The following is a 24,600-nucleotide window of genomic DNA, read 5'->3' on the forward strand; positions in this document are numbered from 1 at the left end:
TAGGACTAATTGGATTTTAGAGACTTGTAGAGAAGTCAGTATTTGTTTTTCATTTGTTTTCTGTATCAGCAAATAAATTCAGCCTCCATCTGCAAAACATAGATAAAAAATACAAGATTGTGCCACAGAAATGAAACAATTTTCATCTTTGAAGAAAACATATCACGGCCATAATCATCCTCCATATTATTTTCTACATTGTACCAATCAATCAGTTAGAGACCTTTGAGTATTACCTTATATGCTTACGACTTCTTTTAAAAATTGAGATAAACACTGCAGGAGTCTGCATCTTTGAAATATTAGCATAAGTTTCAAGTGGAATATTTATTTAAATAAGAAAAACTGCCACCAGTACTCACTGGTACAATGATGATGCGGATCACAGTTCACCACTGTTTAATAATTCTTCCATTTTTCCATACTTGCAGACCTTCTGTAACACTCTTGCAAAAATCAGAAGTGTGAAAGTGCCTCCAAATAAAAGTGGAATAATCTATGAGAAGTTACTTTATTTCCTTTTTTAAATATACATATACAAGATATTTTATTTCAAAAGCACAAGAACATTATACAAGTTTCAAATTTACATTTTTGCAATTAAAGAAACCAATATGTGCATTATCAAATTTCTTCTGTCAGCCTGGATGGAATGAAAATTGGTGGCATAAGCATCTTGTGATCACTAAATACAGATCATACTCACAGTGAACAAAACTGCATAGTAATTTATGAAATGAAAGATGACCACACCAGTCAGTGAATGATATGGGAGCCCATTTGCTAATGAGTATGTGCAAACATACGTGGAGACACAACTTTGCCCCTTTTCTTTCTCTCTCATTTTTCCAACTACACACATATTTCTAGAGCTTCAAACAAGAGCTCACCTGTTCAAACCAGCTGCCATCTTTACAAATATATTACAGTTCAGACAGAGAACATAACACTGATTTCACCTCACCATCGATATCAGAATTTATTACTGAAGTGCAAGGTTACTGAAAGTTTCTGATAAATGAAAAGCTAGAACTCTGAGCAAAAAAAAAAAAAAAAAAAACAAAAAAAAAAAAAAAACAAACAAACAAAAAAAACAGAAGAACAACACAGTTCTGGTATCAATAAGCCACAATTTCCTAGTCTGAACTCATGTTTTTCTTGGTAAAAAGTGTTTTAATGTCCTTAGATATCTTCAGCAATTGCAAGCTTTCATCACAACTCCTCTTCTAAATTCTTTACATGTTTCAAATACATTTTAGATAAGTCTAATAGAATTATGCTTGTCTTTGAAGGGTTGTATATTCAGATTTAAAATCTGCAAGAATCAAGATAAGGACAATAGTCATAACTGCAAGAAAAAAAGGCCTAGAAAACACTCCAAAGTCAGCTGTTTATATCACCAGGGAAGGATTACTACAAAAGTTCTTGAAGAGAAAAAAAAGAATTGCAAATCATAATATTCAAGTCTACCTGTACTCCATTTGTAGATGAATTATGGCGCTGTTCAGCGTACTCATGTACTCTAAAAGCTTTAAGAAACTAGGGGAACAGCTCTAATTATATCTAAATCATTATCTGAGAATCTACCTGTCAGTAAAAAAATTAAACAAAGGAAACAATAGAAAAACAAATTCTCAGATATTATTTTGAAAACTTTCCCTTGTGAGCCTTATTAAAATGGCATTAAAAAAAAATCCAAATAGCAAAAGGAGAAGGAATTAAGAATATTGAAAACTTCCAGCTTTGACGCCAATGTGATTTCCTTGGAAAGCATTTTTACCCATTACATAACTAATTCTTTCATGTATATTACAGCTGTAATTCAGAAAACAAAAGACATTTAGAACTGAAGCACAATCCTACAGCATTAAGAGAGAGCTCAATCACGATGTGCCATAAACTACTTAAGGGCAAAGAGACATACTTATCTTCTTTCACTTTTCTGCTCCAAGTACTGAATGTGACCCCCAAAACACGTTTTCATTTATGCAGGCATGGCTCCAAACAATTGTGACAGAGGATGAAGAGTGGAAAGTTTCCCAAACACAGGCAAATAAATTTATTTCTAATTTCAAGGCTGACTGATTTAGGGCCTTGATTTCAGTCCAGTGACAGCGTTGAAGGTAGTCTACTTTATTGAAGTCTCAGGCTCCTATGTAACTTGCAGAGATATACTACAGCAGTTATTTTCCTGTTTGGCTTTCAAGAAAAAAACCATGTAAATAACTGAAAGAAGTAAAACTAACCAAAACCTAACCAAATGCTGCAGCCCTAGACCTCTCAGGATATACAGCATTAATAGAGGACAAATTCATTAGATAAAGTGCGGTTCCGGCAGTGCGAAAAGCACAGACTATTCTTTTAATGGAACAAACAAGATGGTAATTCCACTTTCTATGCATATTTCTCCTTTAAAGAGTTTATTGATAAAAACTCTTCATTAAATTCCAGGATATAGCAGAATGCAGGCTTTTTTCATACAACTTAATGTTTGCTGTTCCTGTTACTACAGATTACTACAGGCTTGGTACTACTACCAACCCACAGATCTTAACATATTTAAAAGTCACACTAAACCTGGGAAAAGAAAGAAAATAAAGTTATTTTTTACTCAGCAACACCAGTTAAGTATACTCTCAAGGCAAGGAAGAGACAAATATATGTGCCCTGAAGCACAGGATTTGGAAAGCTGTCCTCGTCAAACATGTGAGACGATAGCAACTTTTCAAAAAAAAAAAAAAAAAAAGTGGAAATATTTCTGGATCTGAATGTTCAGTAACAATTATACAAGGTAGTTTTCCTTTTGAGAAATAAAACAAAGCAAGACAATTGACATGAAATTCTGTTTCAATGTATCAGCACTACATTCAACCTAGAGAATCCATCAATTGCATCTGAACTACAGAACCCACTTTAGAGCATTTACTGCCACTCCCCTTTCTGTTTCCAAAGCACTGCCAAATGTAAAAGATTTCACTAAAATAAAGAGACTCAGAGCAGTTGCCAATTGAACCCAAAGATGATCTGATTGGTTTCTTGACTCCTGGCAATCTCCTCTATGATGCAGTGTTGCTGCCATAGCAGATGCAGCTTCCGGTAACGCTCCCGACATAAGTGCAGAGGATTGCCTCTTCTTCATAGAAGGAGAAAGGAGAATACTCAAATAAGCATATCAGAATATCAACTGAAGTTATTTCATTAATAGTCTAGCATTAAAAGTCTTAGCAATAGCCAATTAATACTGAACAGTTGTATGAACAGCAACTCCAACAAGTACACAGGAAATGAAAGAATTCCAAGCATAACGATCAATGAATGTTGCTTCCAAGGTGACTCTTCAGTAATGGCAGTTGCTGTATGCTTTTCCTTAGAAAATTAAGAAAGTTTAACGGAACCAAAAAAGTGGATTTTCCCACTGCTAATGACTCATTCACGACTGGAAACTGCCATCAGTTAAACAAGTTCACCAAGCTAAGACGCATATTACAGTGCTGTACGCACTAGCAGGAAGGTCATGTCTAATGTGCTTAAGAAACAAAAGCACCAAAACAGAAATGTAGAAAGCAAACAAGTCGAACATTTACTTACTTCAGACCTGGATCCGTTTCTCCATATTCATCCAAGTATGGAGCAGGATATAAGCAGCCCCTGGTTTTACCTTCTATGAGGACAACTTTGCATTCCCTGATTCTTAAGGAAAAACAGTGGTATTTATTTTAAACATATCTATCTTCAACATTATCACCACAAAATTATTTTTCATAACCTACACTTTTTGATAGCTTAAGTATGATCTACATCAATAACAGATTCAATTAGTCAGGATTTATATAGGTTACTTTGCATCAGCTTGTGGTCGAATATGTGCAGCATATTAACTTTCCAATTTATAGACATAAGCATGGAGTTTGTACCACAATCACTTTGCAGCAAACATCCTTTTGCATAGGATGTTTCCTATGCAAATCCTTTTGCATCCTTTTGCTATTTTAAACAGATTTAACTAATAGTTACATAGCATGAATTATGATAGATTCAACAGCATGGATTGCATTTAGCTTAAAAACAGATACACCAGATCTAAACTACTGTCTCAGTATCAGCAGCAAGGACACTTATGTGTCACCATAAGTCAACTTTAAAGATTGTTTTAAGTATAATCCTTGATAGCATTTAAGAGTTCAGAAACAGAAGGAAATATGAAACTCATTTTGTAACATCAGGTTAGCCATAACAGGATCTTATTCCCATAGATCATTATTGAATTGAGGCACTACCTAGATATCTATACTCTGTTCTACACTGTAGGGTACTGAGATGAGAATTAGTGTAACTACCAGAAGCAGTCTTCAGACAGTACAAGTCCTGCGTGAGGTAAGGAAAACTGTGAGCTATCCTGTATAAACTCCTGAAGTTACTGCAGCTAGGTTCCTTTCCATATTAGAATCTGTTCAGGTAACCAAATGTTATGTGTTCATTTTGAAAACCATGTTGTTCTGATCCACAACTCATCCATCCACCCTCTACGATATAAAACAACTCCAATCCAAACAAAATATACCATTAATATGATTTGCCTCTGCTAGCAATTCAAGGTGCTGTGCACAACTTAGAAGAGGTTACAGCCATAGCTCCATGGTAGATACGCACCTAAGTACATCCTCTTTGGGCTTGTGTGCTTAGCTACTTCATTACTCAAAGAAGTTGTTCTTGTTACCATTACCTTTGTGGCAATGTCAGTAGCGCAGCAATAATGAGTTGCTTACCCAAAAATGTATCAAATGCCATTCAGCTGATTAACCAGCCAGCTTTAACAACATACCCCCCTCCATTTATAGCTGTACGTATGCACAAGTCTGTGCGTTTAAGTAATGGAAGGAGAAAAAAGTTATTTTATAGTACCTATATCTCTGAGTACACTATGCAGGACAGTACTCTCTGGAGCTAAAAAGGTATTCTGCTTCTGCCAACTCACAGGCCTCTGGATTGCTATTCCTATTGAGGCTCTTTAAGTGTGAAGAAAGATTAGTGCGAGTCACAGCTGTATTGCCACGGACACCTTAATAAAGAGAAGCACTGAGTAGTCTAGACAGATACGCTGAAAAAATATCAATCCCAGAACTGAGCCCATGTTTACAGCGCCATTTTAACTTAGGCAACTTAAAGAACAGACATGGACTACAGTTATGCCTGATATTATCTTTCCACAAGAAATAAAGTGTTCTAAATCTAAGTCTCCAGGTTTCCATTTAACCTCATTATTAGAAATGCTACAGTATATGATCCTCTAAATACACAGAAGACTCACACAGCTTCCGCTAGAATCCTATGTTGAAGTAGAAATACAAACATTTTGTGAACTAGGAACAACAACAACAAAAAGATAAAGATCAGTTCTTTCCTTCACATTTTTAAGTGGTACAGCAGAAACACAGGAAGTTTTAATCACAGAAGATAACCCCCTAGATGCTAAATCCATGGTAAAGTTCACTTAAAAATCACAGCTTAAAGGTATGGTATATGTAATTCTAACTTATCTAAATGAAACTGCTCAGTACAGAGTAGCTGTATCACCTTCAAACAAGTTCATATCTATACCCGTTCTGTAAAGCATATGATCTGACTCAGAACCTGAACAATGCAAAACAACTAACAGCAGCAATATGACTTCTTAGTATTCTGTATTAAAGTAATGCTACTAACATTTAACCATCACTTGGTTAAAGTAATGTTTTGGGTTGTCTTTTTTTTTTGTCACTGTTGGTTGTTGTTATTGTTTTGCCTGAAAAGAATTAAGTGCTTTGACAACGTTTTGCTTTTTGACCTTCAAATATTTCCCTTTATTCACTAATATGTTAAATTCCATCTAGCTACTTACTTGAGAAACATACAGACTCCAGCTCCACACTGGAGAGCATGAGAAGTGCAGGCTCCCAACTCCTCTCCATTCACAAGTTCCTGACAGCAAGTATTCTGGGAACACAACATAGCCCCACAAAATAAACATAGTACTGGATGTTTTTGTTCATCATCAGAAGACCGTGGGCATCTAGAAAAAGTGTAATTAGATTGTTATTTAAGCACGAAACTTCAGAAGAAAGCTAACTACCAATAATGTTCCTAAAAAGAAAGCCACACTTAAGATATATACTGTTGTCATAACCTTGTATCACACAGTTGGTTCCTCTGGTTCTGTTTCTATACTGCTTCAAAGATTCCAGCTGCAAGATACCCCCTTCAAGCAGGAGATTGGACTAGATGATGTGCTGAAGTCACTCTCATCCAAATTATCCTGTGATTCATACTCCCTGGCACAAAACAGAGCCAACCTGACAGGCTTCTTGTGTCCTATGCAAAAATACTCAGGCTGAATGCCACATCAAACCCACATTACAATGGTGAAAAATGACCAGCAGATTAGAGTGGAATACCTCCAAACAAAAGTGAATACATTGAGCAAGCTGCTGCATTGCAGCCTTAAAATGAACAACTGCTAGTACCGACTTGTATAACTGCATAAGTGCTTTTGCTTCCACAAAACCATTTCTGTTTATAGTCCTAACAATAGCTACAATAACTGAAGGAGTATCAAAGTGACAAAACACCCAGCAGGACAACTAAGTACATTACCTAAACTGTGATGCTTGGTTCAGAAGGCAGCTATAATCTTCAGGAAGCTCTATTAAACTATTTCTTTTCCGAGGATACCTGCATAAGTGAAAGAAATATTACAAGAAAAAAATATATATATACATCACAGCAAAAAGCATAATGGATAGATATAGATCATTATCCTGCTAAGTTTCTGGTCCCTTATGTAAACTTCTCCAATTCCTGACCAGCTTCTCTAGAAGTCCAGATGGAAGTTTCAGTATTTCTACTTTCCAACAAAGCTGATGAAATTAAATTGCATATATAACATATTTGCACAAAGGTATCTCATGCTTCAGTTAGCTTTTGTTTTTCCCCTAGACAAAGCACATAAATTGGTTAACAGAATGCTGTGCCTTCTCAACGAAGAATCACCGAGCCAAAGCGAAATGAATTTATGGTAGTACTTCAACAGGAAAAAAAAAAAATACAGGCACTGCTAACTCCTAGCAACCACTTCATTCCTAGACAGTTTTAAGGCAAAAAAGGACCAAAAAAAAAACCCCAAAAACCAACAAAATCCAGTCTACTAACCTTACTGCAGTGCTCTTGCCCTTCAAGCAACTGAGCACCACTGGATCAGCACACCACCTATTTGGAAAAAAGATTTGCAGAAGACAGCATTTAATAATAATATACCTTCAGTGTTGCTAAACTCAACTAATAAGAAATAAGCAGATACATAGGTAAAGTATTGAGCTCATCCGATGATTTGTCAACTGTTCTACTGCCTAAAAAAGGCTGTATTTCACTCAAAACTTCTGTTTTTGCTATGAAGACTACAACAGATTTCTTAGATCTGCCCTTATCAATTACTTTCTGAAGTTCACAAGCACATGCAAGAGAGTTGGCCTCTCTTACAAGTTCTTACAAGTGAGATCCACAGAACTCTGCCAAGAATCAGCAATAATAATTGATGTAACCATGGACTGAAACAGTCACAGTAAATACACGGAGACATTCGTCAACGCAATAAAGCAGAATTATTCAACTACTCTCATAGATGAGGGCCGGCTGTAGCAAGGAGTTATTTTACTTGCATTTTTGAAAGAAGAATTTTTACCAATTGTTTCTTTACCGTCAGATTACAACATACATAATATTTATATTACACAATTCAGCTATCTTCTACCTTCATCAGTCTATTTTGGAAATCCAGAGAAGATACAGTATAAAGACTCATCTGGCAGGCTATAAAGTTTTCAGTGCTCTCATTTCATAACTTATATAATCAACACTTTTGCTACTGACATTAAAAACAGGCCAGTGAACAGCAGATGCTACACCATGCATGCAATGATTCATGATACCTTTTGCCTATAGGAATCAAACTCCTGTATGTCTGCAAGCACTAGTTACTTACACTGTAATTGTAATATAAAATTAATATAACTAGTAAAATATGAAAAAATAATTGTTGTGCTCTAAGTTTTTTAAGATCTTAAAAAAATTCACTATATTTATGCACATCAAGTGAACATTCACAACTCTAGCATGAGCTCAATCTCTGTTAAGAAATTTGATACAATTCCCACAGGGTCATCACAACACAAAAACATGTCCTGTCCATGTTCAATTAGTACCTCTGAAGGAGTGGATTTACAGTGTCCCAATACTCCTGGAAGAGCAGGAATAAATTGGTGGGTAGAGAAAGGTAACTACAAAGTGCCTTGAACTGCCCTTCATCAGAAACTGCATAAAAAAAAAGAAAAGAGTGACAGTTGAAACATCTCAGTGTTGCTGAATAATTCGCTCAAAACTACAATTCTCCCCATTCTTCTTCCATTTAATAATTCAGGTTTTCCAGCCAGAGCACAGCTTCTTGAGATTGTACAACTGACTATAGCTCCATTGATGTAATTGGGGCTATGACAATTAGCTCAAGATCTGCTTTTGGTTTTATAATACTGTAATAACATCAGATTTAAGTCATATATAAGTCATTATAAAAATGTGGTTTATTGCTTAAACTTAATTTCATTGCATAGTACCTAACACATTGGTGCAGCAGATTTCCTTACCTATCCTATTTCAGCTTTTTACTACTCTTTGAGCATGCAATGATATTTAATTCCTCTATGATCAAGTCAGTGCTAACATGCAACAGTGTCGTGCCAGGCTACTAGCTTGCTAAGTGGTCAAGTATTGGCTCACAGGGCCTGCAGGAAACAGCACTGCTGCTTCACCAAGTGACTCCTTTCTACAGATGGTACTGACAGCACTTTTCTACTGATGGCAACAGAAGTACAGTGCAAAGATTTGGACTTGCAATCAAATTAATGATATTCAATCTTAGCTCATAATTTACATAAATAAGTGCAAGACTATGTTTCTGTTGTGTATTGAAGCATTGGTTCTCCTTTTCAAATAGTTGATAATTCAGCTTTTCCCTGCATTCTAACAAAAAACAAAGCACTTTGGTTTTAGTATCTGCAATGCATTAGAATTCTTTAAGAAATAGGTTTCAAATTTTGTAACATGCTTTATTTCTAGTAAGTTCTATTTTGCTAGCATTTGCCAACATCAGCAATTGCACAAGAAAGTTGATGTGCTCTTTGAGCTTTATGGTGTGTTTTCTCATTTTTAATACACTCCAGGCTATTTCTCAGATCTTATAATCTAAGCTTCTAAAATGCCTCAAATTTCAAAATCTTTGTAGCCATAGATGGTCACTACCAAAACACCACTGATAGTTCAATATTTGCACATGTTCAGAAGCAATTTTTCCGCGGAAATCCTAGACCACCCAACTTCCCATATTTTCCTTTCATACACAAATTGATCTTTCCCTTTTAAGTCTTATTAACGTTATCTACTGTTGAGTTATTGTGAACATTAAAAATTCCTTCACACCAATAACAGAACAAACAATTTCAACAAGGATACATTTGCTTTCTCATGTTTACCTTGTAGTAGCTCCTCAGGTGGAGAAACTCCCAGCAAATAATGAAAAAATAAAGCAGCGCAACGAAGATAAGGCATGATGCCTCTCTTAACACAATCCCACACAAGCCAGCCTGGAATATCCTGACTAAAGCAACTGTAATACACAAATGAGAAATACCTGCAGTAGTTTACAGTGCACATCTTTAGAATACTTTTACATTTTGTCTAGAACTGCTACAATGTTAGCTATGTACAAAACAAAGCTGCCCAACTTCAGACAACTCCAATTTAAACTGCTCAATACAGCATGGCATAATACACATGAAGTAACTAATGTATATCTGCAGCTTTTTTATTACAGAAAACCAGTAATTCTTGGAATAACAGCATTTTTCCATGCATTCAGAGCTCCAAATGCAATCCAAAAGGATTAAGGAAGAAAAAAATTAAGTAATCATCACACACAGCAAAAATAACAGTTGAAAATAATATGCCTCACATTTCATTATGTTATAAAAACTACAACACTATTCTTGTTATTTTAAACTATCCTAGTCCTACTTCTGGAAAAAAAAAAATAAATACTGAAGTGATAATTTTCTCAGAAAAAAATTAACCACCACTAACTACACCTTTATGTGAGCAGGATGATGACAAGCATTGTCGAGGATCTGCTGAGAAACAACAAGTAAAGCTCCATCACAGACCATTTCAGAATTACTATTTTTAGTGTTAAAGCATGGTGGGATCAGGAGGTACTGCGTATACAGAAATAAAAACGCTAACAGTTTCAGCCTGAATTCTGGCATTTAATTCTGTGTTTGAACGCTCCAAAATATACAGCAACTATGACTCTAACACATGCATGAAAAAAAACTTATATTATTATTAAAACACAAAATTTTTAATGTTCAGAAATTTAGTCTTAAGACTTTCAGACATGGCAGCATTTTCAACCCTTGAAAAAAAAAAAACCCGCATTTGCAACTAGCTTTGGTGAAGTTAAGTCACAGCAGGATTTGTGGAGGCTGCATCCACTTTTCCTACCTTCTTTTTCATATAGATACTGAAGCACTTAAGAGCTTCACTACACAGAGGATAATAGCCAACGAAAAAGTCCAAGACAGTACTAATGTTCAAACAAATAACTACAATTAGCTTTACACTTCTCACCTCTTCTTTTGTACTAGACACATATGTAGTAGAAAAAGTGTAAGTAAAAAAATTCAAAATAGTCTCACATTTCTTTAACTTATAGTTTGCATTTACATTTCCCTCCAGGATAAACATAGGTAACTTCTCATCCTTAGTGTAAGAATTCGCCCTGTTGCCTGCAAGTAGCAGGCTTTTTAATGACACCGGTTCCTTTCTCTAGTTCCCTCTTCTTTCTACATTTCAGGAGTATTGGAAACAAAGCACAAGGCATTGTGCTAAACTCCCCATATGAAATGTTGTTTGGGGTTTTTTCGCCTCCTCATTTTCTTTGTTGTTCAGGTCACTCTCTGAGGATTACTATGTTTCTAGCAAGACACAGTACTGCCACTGAATTGTTACTTACCCACTGGTGTACTGACAAACTTCTCTACAGAAAGCCTGGGCAGAGCATGCCTCCTCACTGTTGTCATATGATCGAGCAGTAGAGGATTCTGGACACACAAACATGAATCGTAATGTAAATGCACTTCATTTGTGACTTTTTAAGTAAATTGAACTTTTTTTCCCCCACTTTATTTTGATTCTTTTCTATTTCTTATTTTTAATCTAATGAATGTCCTCCTAAAACTGCATGCTACAATAGATAATGATTACTGTCTCACTGGCACACTCATGTAAAAACAGCTTTCTTCATGTTAACTTTACAAGTTATTGTTCTGTATGGATTAAGTTAACAGGATTTTTTACTTCTTGTATTCCTCCTTCTGTCATGCTCAAGAAAACAGGAAGTAGTAGCCAGAAAGCCTGTAGGTTACTGATGTTTTTCAACAGTAGTGTGAAATACTGGGTGTATAATCAATGACTTCACAGATGTTACAGTTATGAAATATACCAGAGAGTTTGGCTACGCAGTTATTATACCAAAACAGAACAGATATAATGCTTACCCATACTCTGAGCTCACTACGAAACTCCTGAGGAGAGGATCTCCAGAAGAGATCCTTCCCCACTGGCAGTCAGCTCTTAAATGGGTCTAGGAGAGGTACAGCCAGGCTCCACCCTTTCCAGCAGCACAGGTGAATTGCCTTCACCTCTGCTCCCAGGGCTGATTCATTGCTCACCTCAGGTGATCAATCAGAGGTTCAGGCCATGATTCAGCAGTTCCCATACACTGGGAAAAGTAAAAATTCCTCTTAAGCAGTTTATAGGATTCCATATCCTGGCTATTTAATAGTTTGATGGGTAAAGGAAAGTATTTCCAAAATCCATACTGATTCTCACTGTACTGCTCAGAGTGCTGCTGTTGGGCAGCGCCTTGCTTTTCCTGCAAGGAGTGGAAGAACGTATGTTCCAACACTGGAATGATGGACTTGATCAGTGATTACCCTCACTTTCTTATGCAAAACACACAAATGATAAAATAAATGATCTGAAAACGATGTAGTGCTACCTTTCTGTTTGTTTCAAATGTAACAGTGTTTATTTCTACCTAGCAATGAAAGCTGTTAATAAAAAGAAAGTTCCTATCTGGAAGATGTTAATCGTTACTAGCAAAAGGTTCAACCACTACTGTTAAGAAATTCTGTGAACTGCTGAAATGATACAACCTAAATACATCCCTACCTGTTGCTGAAGAGATCACAATTTGCGTCATGTGTGCTAGTGTTGTCAGATGGAAGAGGTAGAGGTGGTTATAGGCTGAACTAATTGATGAAGGTTGCAAGTCTACAGCATCCTCCCAGTATAAAGACGGAAATGATAACACAGCTCCCACCTACAGTGGAAAGGAAGCAGTAAATATTCAAGTAATAGAAATTTATTAATTGAATGGGTAATGTAAAAGACTTGTATCATTACTATACAGTTATACTGCATTCCCATAGTCAATTTGACATCATTTATCTTGCTGGTTTTAATTCTATATATATAAACTATATATATAGACACTATATAAAGCAAAAACTTCATTGAAAACAAGTTGTCCCACTAGCACACAGGGAACAGATACAGCTTCATTGTACTTGTCAAGAAAGCTTGTCTGCTTCCTGGAAAACTTAGTTTCTGCTCCATGTAAAAAAACAGAACATTGAACAAGTGTGAGAAAGGAAACCAAGCGTTAGAAAGATAATGAGGGCAAATTATGTTTTAAGCTAGAAAAAAAACTACATAAGTTGCTCTGAATGTAATGCCTTATTTAATTCCATGGAAACTACAACAGAGAAGAAAAGCACAATAACACTACAGATAGAACAAATTCTCAGCTAAAAAACACTTTTTTCAACGCAGTCATCACCATCAGCTATGCATTTTCACCAATTATGAACCAGAGTGCACCCACATCCACTGGTTTGTCTCCATAAACATTCACTAAGCATCAGTGAAGGTCAGCAGGTGCATTTTTTTCCTGTGTGAATTAAATTCCACACCTTTGCTTCATACACAATTCCATGTCAGATGCCATTTTGTCACATTGCCCCTCTGCTGTCATCTGCTGCATGGCAACAAAATGCCATAGAATACTGGCAAAATGGTTCAGCCTCTACTGCCATACCACCATCTGCCTCTGATGACACCGGTCATCATAATAAAATAGGAGGCACTACTTTCAGTGTGGTCCTCATATAATATTTTTATTATGAAAGAAAGAAGATGCTGAGAAATAGTATAAAGAAGATAATGAGAATGAACATAAATGAAAAGGTATGAGGCCTATTTGGACAAAAGGAAAATGAGGGGACCACAGTCTGAGAAAGGGTACTCATGCTTTTTTTCAGGTTTTGATAGATACAGATAGTAAAAAGATGGCTGCAATTACAAATATGAAATTCAAACAGAGTGAGATTGCAGAGACACAAAAATTACAAACAGCTGAACTAAGCGTAAATACTTCTACATCACAGAAGTATACAATAATTTGCTTGTATAGAGCTCTCACACAATCATTTAATTCATGCAAGCGAAGAATCAATGCAGGTTAAAATCACAAAAATCTAGGTTCTAAAAAAAAAACAAAAAAACAAAACAAAAACATTATTACTGAAGAATAAAATGAACCTCCTTACCAAAATGTGGAACATATCTACTTCTAAGAGGGATGGAGTGTCTTCTGTTTTAAAGTTTGGTAGAAGAACTGCAAAATAGAGATATTAATTATGCATCTCACCATCAACACTAGATGCCTTGCAATCTAGCAGAATCCAAAAGCCTGTACACATAAGCATCCTGCTCAGTGGAAGGCTACTTAAAAAAGAGTATTCACAAAAGGCCACCACTTTCAGCACATTGGCAAGAAATACGAAAAACAGTTCTCTCTGAGACTCTTAAGGTGTCTTAAACTAGAATGCAAGTAGTCTTTCAAAAATACTAAACAGATTAAGTCTAACAATTGAGAAATATCTGATTTGTGGCCTTGTCTACCTGTTTGGTCTCTACAATTTGAGCACTGCCATCTGTAAACATTAATGCTCTAAGTAGCTCCAAGGCCTGGGTAAACTGCCTTCGAGGATTTTTTGGAACTTCAAATGATACAGGGCTGGCTCTACTGATTGGAACTACTAATTAGTTTATGTCAAGCAGCAAAACTTTGTGATGTAAGGAAACAGAGAAACTGAAGTTAGCACTGTTTTCAGCATCTGTCTTTTCTTTCTATGTTGTTTTAACTTCTGCAACACAAAAGGAACACAATACCTCCTAGAAGACGAACCAGATGTTTCTGAATCAGGACCTGTGGTGACGTTGTTCTCTGAGCAGCTGCAAACTGCACTAATGCTTTAAGGCCACTGTGCTAGAGCACAAGAGAAAATGGTTGGACAAGAAAATGATACTAGCAAAATAAATCCTACCCCTACAAACAGGAAATGCATTGACAAGTGAATTAAATATGAACTTCCATGTAACACAGAAACCTTTTCCAGAACATTTTTGTTATCAGCCTGAACTGTATTTTAAGAGATAATCCTCAACAGAGAAACATATCACATATCTACTTGCCCATACCTGTCTATTTTGTAGAGATCCAAATAAAGGCTTCCCCTCCGTTTCCAAGAGGTTTTCTTAAAATTAAACACAGAAAACATTACTTTGTTCTACAGGAACATAACATTTCTGTTTGAGTTACACATACATACACAATCAAGGGTAAAAACATTTCTTAGCATACATCCTTCTTAAAGCACAGCATAATTTGATGAGCAACTTGCTTAGAATTCTCTTGAAAAATCCAGCATAATAGCATCAAAGGATTTTTATGTAAAAAGCTGTAACAGGGGTTTTTCTTTTTTTTCCTTAAAGTCTTCAGATCTTTCTAAGATTTAAAGAAACACTGCTTCATTGAATGATAATAGGATATTCCATAGATTTAGTTGTACTTTCAGTTACTCTTATCCAATGCTCACAAATATCAAGGAATGTTAACAGAGATTCTGTACAGCTATCTTGTCCTCAACTTCACACTACTTCATTTGATTGTAGTTTAATAAAAATCTTGTAAAAACACATTTCCCAAATTAGAACACAATTCACATTCCCTCCCCAAGCACACTGGTTCTGGAGAGATAGTAAAGAGAAATAATCCAAAACAAAACAAAACAAAACAAAAAAAAAACCCACCAAAACCAAGCAGCTAAATGAACTTAACTGAGTAAAAAGACATCTAAACGAATGCTGCTATGTTTTAGTCACCTCAGAGATGAACTGGTAAATTTCGTCTTACCAAATATATCTTTATATCTATATATCATATCTTTATATTAATATATACACATATGCATTTTTTAATATAAAGAAGTGCTTTAACTTAGCACTTCTATACATCAGTTTAATATGCAACATATAGTGTTGCAGACAAAACATTTGATAAAAACATTTTTATCACTGACAAAACAAATGATAAAAAATCATTTTTATTTTGAAGTTACATGGCCCAGCATATGTCAGACTATCATATCAACCTCTCATATGCTATAATCCTTGCCTGGTAACGCATCTAAATCTTAGATTTTTTTCATATGTCTTTGATATCACATGTGATAGAAGCTATTCCATATATACCCTTGTTGACAAAAATTTACTCTTGACAGCCACCAAGGCTGGTGGCTTTTAGATTTATTTATTTATCTTTGAGATAAAATAAAAAACAACCAATGCACAGCATTAAGTGCATATAAATACAGCTGAGCGGCTTCCAGTCCTCTCCTAACCATCTGCACATTTGATACAATTCAAAATAGCTGTAATTAGCTTTTCTGGCTATTCCTGCCTTCTTCCTAGTGCTCCTACAAACCTTCTGAACTCCTGACACTCTAGCTGAATCAAGCGAGCTATGAAATTACAGTAGACTACACTTGTACTTCAACAGCTTTGTCAGAAGGAAAACTGGCATACTTGGCAAATCATTCTTATGGATATGCAGAGTTACATTTTCAATGCCTGGAACACAGTTAAAGACTTCTCTCGACTCTCTCCCTGCCTGAAAGCCACTTCTGGTTTAGGTACAGCTCCATGTCTATAGTGCCATCTTTGTGCATACAGCAGACAAATGAAGCAACACTGACCACTAAGCAGGTACATTAGCCAGAAAAGGCAAGCATTTTTAGGCTAATAGGTTATTTTGCCTTCAAAAAACAGATTCACATGGTATTAAAAAAAAATACTCTAACACATTTTTAGCAACTTCAGGTTACAGAAAACCACATTTGTTCTACAAATTGCACGAGAATTTTTCAAGAATAAAAACAAACAGAAATAATGAGTTCTATCATGCAGATCATTCAAGAATGATTAAAGATTCTGAAGTCTTTGAAAAGTGTTTTTGAGTAAAATCTGAAAAAGGAACTTCTGTTTCAATAGTAATTAGATATTTGGCTACACAGAAGATGCATGGCATTTCAATCATCTTCAGCAGTTTTGCAATCGTTGAAGATGCTTAATGTTACAGTTCATAATACAGCTCTTAAAGATTAAACTCACCAGTGTTAGCATTACATATGTAAATAGTGTATCTATACAGTACTATCTAACAAAAACATTCTATTCTTTATACCAGATTAAAGATCATGTGTTACATGTAATAAGAATTAACCTATATTTTTCTTATATGGAACCATCTTTATTGTACATACATCCAGACTGTATACATTTTTTACAAATCAAACAGCCTTACGAGTTTTGAACCATAAAAAGAAGTAAACCCAAATTATACTTTACCTATACACTGGATGGTAAAAGCACACGTGCTCCAGGTCATCATAGGAATCCGATAATCAGCTTCATTTGGAGCAACTTTCAGTCCAACTCTATAAATGGTGGTTGCAAACAGAATAAGCATCTCCTTGATACTGCTTGAGTATTTGGCCCTGCAAGAGTAAACCAAGATAACTTCAGCCTGCACTATTAATAGTGCTTGTTATTTATGTCAGTCGTTTGCTAACAAAGTCAAGACTATTTATGAAAGAATTCCCTTTCTAAAGAGGAGGAAAAAAATGACTAGCTTTCAGTACTACTTTCTTCATGCCTTGGCAAGGAAAAAAATAGCAGAAGAAGAAAAAAAGAACTTTCCTGCACTTAAGCAGTGCAAGGAATGCATTTGATTCTCACTAACTTTTGTTTTCCAAGTACTCAAATCTCATTTGGACCTCCTATTTTTTCTCTTTTTTACTGCAAATAATAAGAGCCATGATAAAATAGCAATAAAATGGAAAAATAGATAGGGTAAAATAGAAAGAATAAGAGCTGCTAGGCTGGAGCCAACTAAGGAGGAAGAAATCCAACTCCATCCAACCTGGCCTTGAGCATATCCAGGGATGGGCCATTCACAGCTTCTCCGGGCAACCCGTTCAAGCACTTTAATGTCCTCTGAGTAAAAAAATTCTAACATTAATCTAAATCTCCCCTCTTACAGTTTAAACTTCTCCCTCTTGTCCTATCATTATCAGACTGTAAAACTCAGACTTCCTCCTGTTTATGATCTTGATTCAACCTTCTGATGACATTTTCACAATAGCAGATGTGTAAGTATTTTGCATAACAATGATGTCAGATAGAAGTAACAGTAGTAGAGTACTTGATTTAAGAGTACTTGATTTAAAAGAGACAGCTAAGTACACTTCAGAAGCCCCTACCTATTTGCTTTGTTTTGATGGGAGAGAGCTTTTGTCCACCGCAACAAAAGTGGACAAGACACCTCTGAGTAATCTGTATTAAATTATTTTATCTAAAACAACTGAAAACTACCCTGAAACACACATATACCAGGAAAGTTAAGGCAAGCAGACATTAAGTGACTTGTCTAGAAGCACAGAAAGTGGCCCAAACGACTGGAATTCTGAAATAGAAAAGTCAGTTTTGCACAAATAATTCAAACACTGCCAGGCTAGGTTTGATCAAGAGGTTCATCTAGGTCTGTATAGAGCTGATATTCAATGAACACTTAGAGAAACATACAAGTAAGCCTGTATTGAGATTGAAAAAGTGAATGTCTTCCTTCAATATAAATCCTGAAGTTTTTTAGATTATTTCATGGATAATTAATATAGCCAAAAAAGCACTTACGAGGACTGAACTCCAAAACTAAGGATAGAATGGAATTCCAAAGCTGAGTTCCCCAATCCCTTGTTGACAAAAGTTGGAGCATTTTGCTGATCTCCTTCCAGAAGAAATCAGATCCAAATTAAAACACAAATAAGTTATCATTTTTACAGCAGTCTAACAGAAGACCTCCTTGTTAACTGGCTTGAAAATGATTGTAAACAGACCTCACCAGCCAAGATACTCTACTGATACTTCTAACATTTCTATTCAAAAATATGTGAGGATTTAAATAGTGCTTTTTCTTTGTTTTGAAAAAGGAGAAAAAAAAAAAAACAGCAAAGCAGATGAAAACTTTCCTGCATCATAGGATGCACGGAATATATTGATTCTTTGTAACATATGTTTCCTAAATATTTCATTCTAACCCCCGAATTAATTTTTTCTTTGTTTCATTACAAACTCTTCAAGCAAAAACTTAACTTTGAGTGTTAACAAACATCTATCCTCCCTAAGCCATGGAATTTTCTTGTACAGCGAAGGCAGAAATGGTAACAAACCAGAAAACTGGTGAGAACACCCCAAAATAAAGCTATAAAGCTCTGAAAGCCCTATGACTTCAATGCCAGCTTTATTTTACCCTGACTTGACTGAGAGCAAAATTGCCCTAAATTTTAAGTTTTCTTGGGATATTACGTAAAACAAGTGTATCATACTTAAAACTGGTGTATTAGACATCCCACAAACAAGCTTCAAAATGAAGATAACAAACCTTTCGCATTTTTCACATTGTAGCCTGATATCCTGACCATGATGGTTTCCAGCCACCTGGCTAGGGAGAGAATTTGAGCTACTGCCTCTGCATCTTCACTGAGAGAAGAAATGGAAAGCAGTTGTTACTTTAACACTGAAATAATCTTTATGAAGTCTTTAAAAATAAAGGATGCACAATTAAAATACAGTACCTCAGTAGTTGCATACTTTTGCAGGCAAAGTAGCGAGCAAACAAAAAAAAAAAAAGCAGCATTGGCCTAAGTACTAGACCTAAATATTTCCTTGTGTGGCATATACTCCAAAAATAGCTTAGAAATGCTTTCAAAAATGATTTTGGCTACCAAAAGCAGCATATTTGAGCAAGTGGTCAATAAGCAGATAAACAGCCATCTACACAGACTAAGAAGCTCAGCCCAAGATTACCCTCCCAAAATATGAAAAGTCAATCCACCCCAGAAACCACTCTTAAAGAAGGCTATGCAGTCTATTAATTCACCTGTTTATTTTTTGAGCCTGCAATGGAACAATGGGAATGACAGTATTGCACAAAGACTTGCAAAGTGGACAAAGATACTCTCCATTCTCTAAGTCAAATATCTGTTCAACATGTAGGCGTTGTCGGAAGTTCAGCTGCATGGCTTCAAAGTACCTAGAACGTTGAAAAGAGAATTACTAGAAAACAGAATTGGCTCAAATGTGACCTGAAAACTAAATTTCACATAATTAAGTCTTATTATCTCTATTAATTCTTTTCCTAATACCTTTCCTTTGATAACTATTTCTTGTGCCTAGACATGAAAATAAAATTGAACCTTTGATCGCTTATATGAACTCAGGCAAAAGTGTATTGTATGCCACTCAGTCAAAATAATGGCAGCTCTTCCTTGCTTTAAGATCCTTTTAGATTTATTTTAATGACATTTTCATACACAAACAGTCCTTATATTCTCTCTTCTTCTTTCCCATCTTATAAACATTTAAACACAGTATCTTATATCTCTCATAAGAAACTCATTTGAAATATTGAAATAGGATTCATACATAGTTGTATTTAATTTTAGGAAAATCTATTTAAGATTTAATAAAAAAAATCCACAGCCTTTTCTTAAAAGAAAGAAAGAGTAATTTGTACTACAACATCATATGACATTTTGAACTCAAAAGCAAACTGAGAAATAACTATAATGGTTTTACAGGTTTTCTTACATAAATTTGATCCCTTAGTGAATGCAGTAAGTGTTCAGATTTCATTAACGTCACAGTGGCATTGACATTACTGGGAACAAAACAACCCAACACTCAAATCTGCTTGTTTGACTACAGGAAAGTAAATTCAGTACTAACACTCAGGCTGGACATGTAGGATCTTCAAAACATATGAAATTATCTAACTTCCACACTAAGGTAGTAGCTAGTTATTGTTTTGCTTTGAAGTATAATATCTTAAGAAAAAAATATAATTTATCTAATAAGAAAAAGGTTGTATGCAGGGGTGATTGACAGGTCCTAATGATTACAGAGTATTTATGAAAGCAATCTGTTAACAATCAACAAAAACATACATCTGCTCTCCCAAATTTAAACAACTGTTACTGCAGTTCTCTGCCTCCTCATATATATCAACTACAAAGGTTCTGTATTAGAGTATTGTGCAGTATTTTAAGGCTGCACAGACACTCTAGAAAGGTGGCAGGGAAAATTTGGACGAATATTAGTAAGTTAGAATGTCTGTTACATAATAAGTAAAAGACTATACTCAAACCTTCTGTGCCATCCTGTATGAGAAGAGCCTGTTGTCCATTTTAATCCCATTTACCCACACAGCAAGTCATCTTTTCTTAAAAAGAGCAAGGGAATTGAACTTAGATCTACGTAGATGTGGATCGATCTGCCAAGAGCAGATGTATTATACTCAAGGAACATACTTCTGTATCATTTTAAGTGTGTGCACCTATCTTTCTTGTAGCATTTTTTTTTTTTTTTTTTTTAAATAAAAACATTAATGTAAAAAAAATAAGTGATAAACACCAGAAGTTTAGTCAGGCTTCTTAAATTAAAATGGCGTAAGTGCAAACAACCATCAAGAAAATATTTACATTATTTGACAACATAAAATAACTTGTACTTGCATGACCCAACTCTATCTCTTGATAGTCCCTTGGCGGGACTGAAGTTCTAGTATTATTTCACAGTACCTATCTTGTTTAGAGTTACTGACCCTTTATGGACTCAAAACACAGAATGTTAGCTTCAATCCCTGTGATCTACACAGAAAGCTACAGGAAAACACGATGACTATAAACTGAAAATGAGCAGACTGGTCTATTAATATTTCAGACTGTGCTCTAATCCAACACCTTTGGTGTAAATCCCTGGCTCCCTCAAACAATAAACACCTATTACACTTTTTAATCCATGTACCAATTCTTCTGTCTTACTTTTTATTAAGTTTGTTAAACATGACAGGGGATAAACTGCATTCATTGATTAAACTATTTGTGTTCTAGTCTAAATGCCAGCTTCTCTCCTGGGTTCACTGGGATTAAGCAGCTTCGACTTAAAACACTGAGGAGACAACAGACTTCACGTGTTTAAGGACTACTGTAGAACACCCATCTGGAAGGCTCCTACCAGTTCTCACTGAACTGAGGAAGAATAAGATCTACTAGATAAAGTTCCTTATTCTTGACTATTTTTAACCCATTGGTTTTATTTAACCTCCTCAGATTCTTCTCTGGGTCATAAAAGGCAACCAAAACCTTTTGATGATGCATTTTCTCATCAGTTGACAAACTATTTTGTGCCATATTTCATTTTTAGATGAGTAGATAGTTTTCAATTCAATATCCATTCACTATACTGTGTTTTGAATATGCATTTAGAGTTTTTCAGAAAATAGGTAAATTAACAGGAAAAACTGCCATGATCTATACTTACTTCTGCCAGCAGGCTGCATGCATCACATGGCCACAGCTTCCTGTGTGGGTTCCACATGGTAAGTCAGGATGCATGAACAGAGGATCTACTGTATCTATAAAAAAACAGAGCAGAAACAAAAACATTTAAAAACAGCAACAATTTCTAATCAATATGAACAGAAAAAACCACCTGTATATAAGACATCAAATTAAAACGGATTTCACAAGCATTTCCAGAGCAATATTTTAACAAAATCACAAGCCTGAGTTCACAAACTACTGAAGACTTTCCACAAGCTAGCAAGAAATCCAAAAGCAACAGTAAACTGGTTAAAAATGAGGTTCATTTGGTTCTAAATGAACAAAGCACTTTTCTAGTCCTTAGATAATACATTTCTTCAACTAACCCACTGTACTTTCACAAGCCACTAACATAAACACCATGAGTGAATAACAAAGGGAAGGCTATCTTTTAACTGAATCTGCCTAAATCTTTATAGCATTATCTTAATAACATACTGATGCCTTTGCGCTGCGTATGAACCCAAACCAAGATACAATCTTCCTCTTAAACATACCTAAATAATGCTGAGCTCAACAACAGCAGATCTCTAAATCTAAATTTGGTGTACTTTTATGATTTTGAACAATACACCTGAATTTGACATACCTAAAAAAACACAACTGAACATGAAAAGCACACTTCCTGAACATGAAAGAACCCTCATGATTACCATATTGGCACTCTGAAAATGTATTTTTCTTATGTTGTGAAAGTTTGCTGTTGTACTTGAACAAAAAAAAAGTTAACATTTTTGCTTTCTTCCTCCTCTGAAGTAACCACTCCCACCAAGTCTTTAAGTTCATTTGAACTCCTTGTGAGAATAATTAAAGCATTTTCTTATTTGCCAGGGAAAAGTCTGTACCTTCACACATTTCTCATTTTTAAATGTTAAAGCACAGATTTTAGAGCAGTTTAACATTTTTCACTTTTTTTTCCTTAATAGAAGTGGGTCATTTAGCAATCTGAATGCAGAGGTTAATTCAGTTCAAAGGACATATCGCTAGGAACAGAACTGTTTGCACTCTGAAAGAAGAAAACTGCATACCCCCTGAGAATTCAAGAATTCTGCTCCTATTCTGAGTTAAGGCAGTTGATTTCTGGACACAAGCAGATAATACCATAGCAGCACTTTCCAGCTTTACTTCTTGCTCCTCCTGACAAAGAATACAGGTCAGAACTTCTTTCTCAGCAATGGATGGACCTCGTTTGGGACCCAAAGCAATTCTGGAGTAATCGATTGCTGAAGATACGCTGAAATAACACAGATAACAGATAAGAAGAATGTTTTTTTCCCTGAAGAAACAGACTTCAAAGCATACTGCCAACATCATGTGTTTTATACATAAGTGCTTTACAAAACCAAACAATGGCAAAATGAAGAAACATGAATCCTCATTAAAATCTAGTATTTTCTTAAAACAAAAAATGGAAGCCAATTAATGCTGAATAACAGAAAGTAATCAGTTCAGACAGCAGGTCGTTCAGGCAAATGCATGCAATACAGACCGAATTAAACCTACTGTAATCTTACAGATACAGTAAAATTGTATCTCCCATTCTTGGAAAAAAAAAACAAAAAACAAAAAACCAGCCATCAACACATACAGCAGATCTCTCTACTTTCCCAAACAAATTTAAGACAATTCATAATTTTTGGTGTAAGTGCAGTGTATTGTTGAAGCATCTCTAGAACAGGAGCAATGCATACGTCCAGAATTATGTTGTTGTTAAAACTGTTAAAAATAGTTACTCTTTAAAACTATTCTACTCATAAATGATAAGCCATGCTCAAACTCACAAAGCTCTGCCTTGTTTTTTTTTTTGTTAAAACAATACCCACCCATATTAAAAGAATGTCTGTTATTAGCTGCATTGCTAAGGGCCTATCAAAGTATAATCATACTGCAGAAAGTTTATGACACAAAGCTAAGACATTTCTGCATCTGGCTTTTCCACATATGTGCAGCTGCACTACTCTCATTATCCACCACTCATGAATAACAAGGACCCCTTTGATTGCAAATGTCTTTCAATTCCAATTATTTGTCTGTTAATGCAGTATTTTCTCTACAACTGACTCATTTAAAAATATAACATTGTAAGTTACACATAAGTTACACATACAAGTTATACTTATCTAATAAAGAAAAATCAAAGAAATTTAACACAAGAACTAAAACGAGTGGGTGATAGTAAATCTGTGATTTTATAAAGATGGTAAAAAAAAAAGTCACATATGATGTTAATACACACTCAAATCAGGATTTACCGTAACAGTTAAGAGGTTTGTCCAATTTTGTCCAATACAAACAATACTGTTTATATATTTGAAGCCTCAGAGGAAAAAATAAAAGCATATAATGCACCTACTCATCTCAAGCAGTACAAGAGGAAAAAAAAAAAATTCTGAGTTGTGTATGACCTCAGTGAGGGCAAATGAATTCTACTGTATTTATTCCAGTACATATAATTACAGAGTAACACAAAATTGAGTTATTTAGTCTGCAAGTTAGCAATTCATTCTCTTGAAGTACCTTTTTCCCTTCTATCAATTTAAACTGAACATCTCCAATATAAAATTAGATTTAAAAAACTAATGAAAAGAAATAACAGCAACTAGAGCTACAA

At 35.2% G+C, this 24,600-nt stretch overlaps 1 protein-coding gene across 1 annotated transcript in view; it reads right to left on the bottom strand.

Moving 5' to 3' along the window:
- Positions 1 to 497: 497 nt before the first annotated feature.
- Positions 498 to 24,600, bottom strand: part of UBR1 (ubiquitin protein ligase E3 component n-recognin 1) — a 59,476-nt gene continuing 35,373 nt past the window's right edge. The window contains 18 exon segments of the mRNA XM_042813257.1: positions 498 to 3,133; positions 3,589 to 3,690; positions 5,879 to 6,049; positions 6,631 to 6,708; positions 7,186 to 7,242; positions 8,235 to 8,343; positions 9,558 to 9,691; positions 11,096 to 11,183; positions 12,316 to 12,466; positions 13,755 to 13,822; positions 14,380 to 14,476; positions 14,689 to 14,744; positions 16,897 to 17,045; positions 18,241 to 18,334; positions 18,989 to 19,086; positions 19,487 to 19,639; positions 21,928 to 22,021; positions 23,018 to 23,223. Of these exon segments, the coding sequence (XP_042669191.1) occupies positions 2,992 to 3,133; positions 3,589 to 3,690; positions 5,879 to 6,049; positions 6,631 to 6,708; positions 7,186 to 7,242; positions 8,235 to 8,343; positions 9,558 to 9,691; positions 11,096 to 11,183; positions 12,316 to 12,466; positions 13,755 to 13,822; positions 14,380 to 14,476; positions 14,689 to 14,744; positions 16,897 to 17,045; positions 18,241 to 18,334; positions 18,989 to 19,086; positions 19,487 to 19,639; positions 21,928 to 22,021; positions 23,018 to 23,223 (2,047 nt within the window). The 3' untranslated portion in view covers positions 498 to 2,991.

This window comes from Centrocercus urophasianus, unplaced genomic scaffold (genome assembly GCF_019232065.1).
Source record: "Centrocercus urophasianus isolate 14NV4802_14NV808 unplaced genomic scaffold, USGS_Curo_1.0 seq_14, whole genome shotgun sequence".
NCBI lineage: Eukaryota > Metazoa > Chordata > Aves > Galliformes > Phasianidae > Centrocercus > Centrocercus urophasianus.